Raw genomic sequence first — 1,207 nt, forward strand, 5'->3', positions numbered from 1 at the left:
CTAGTGAAATGTTCGATATAAACGACTACGATGCCCCCTGGTGGCGGTCGTCGCTATTATGGATCATTACGGAAAAACTCGCGATGACGTCATCATCGATCAGCCGTCGCAGCCGACGACAGTTGAAGATAACGCTGTCGCCATAGTGATTAAACTGACTTCCCTGTTGGTGATTATTTTGATAAGTGTTGCCGGTAACACGTGGATTATCTTTATAATTGTTCGCAATATCAAGTTTCGCCGTCTGCCATATTACTACGCCATCAATTTGGCCATTGCCGATTCCATGCGCGCCGTTTTCTGTCTACCGGTTTCCATGGCAACTATAATGGAAGGCTCAACGTGGAAGTACGGTGTAATTGGTTGTCGATTATTTGCGTCTGTAAACGTGTTATTCACGTTCTGTTGTATTTATACTTTATTCGCGCTTTCTGTTGATCGCTATACCTGTAATATCTACCATAGATATTACACTCGCACTATGACGTCACCGATCGCTAGTTCTATATCTATTACTGTCATCTGGTGCAGCGCTTTCTTCACCGCACTGCCACCTATATTCGGGGTGGGAACCTATAGTTATATACCCCTGGAAGCGCAATGTACACTGGAGTATCGATACTACAGGAATAACGATACTCTTGGATTTATGTTGATTTCTGTGATTACACTCGGAACTATCTTAACGGTTTATTCGAGGGTTTTTGTTTTTATGCGCGCGCATCGCAGAATGAGACCGGTACTATACACCCCTGCATCGAGTAGAGACTGGACATTTTTTGGACCGGGAGCCACCGGTCAGGCTTTAGCTAATTGGATGAACGGGTTCGCTTCCGGTCCACCACATCCAGCTGTATTAGGACTCAGGAGCCAATCAAATCTCTCCAGTCGACTTCATAGTTTAAACAAACACCACCAGGGGGAGCGACTTACCCGATTATTTTTAGTAATCACGTTATGTTACGTAGTTTTATGGACTCCTTACGTCATCATGCAATTCTGGAATATGTTCGATATACAGAGACTAACGCCACCTATATTAGTCACATGTTCCACGTGGTTGACGTACATACAATTAATGTGTAACCCTGTTATACATGTTTTATTGAATAGCGCTTTCAGACAAGTCGCGCTTCCCTTTCGCAGGCGGCGCCACCGTCGCCGTCAAAATCAGCGTTACATTCTCGAAAAAACAATACGCGACTGA

The 1,207-nt window shown here is 44.4% G+C and overlaps 1 protein-coding gene across 1 annotated transcript; it reads left to right on the forward strand.

Annotated features, from left to right (window-relative positions):
- The first annotated feature begins 58 nt into the window (after window positions 1–58).
- On the forward strand, window positions 59–1,207 carry LOC141914682 (putative G-protein coupled receptor 173). Its single transcript, XM_074805939.1, has one exon. The coding sequence runs from the start codon at window positions 59–61 to the stop codon at window positions 1,205–1,207; it is 1,149 nt and encodes a 382-aa protein (XP_074662040.1).

The sequence above is a fragment of the Tubulanus polymorphus genome, unplaced genomic scaffold, assembly GCF_964204645.1.
Source record: "Tubulanus polymorphus unplaced genomic scaffold, tnTubPoly1.2 scaffold_73, whole genome shotgun sequence".
Taxonomy (NCBI): Eukaryota; Metazoa; Nemertea; class Palaeonemertea; order Tubulaniformes; family Tubulanidae; genus Tubulanus; species Tubulanus polymorphus.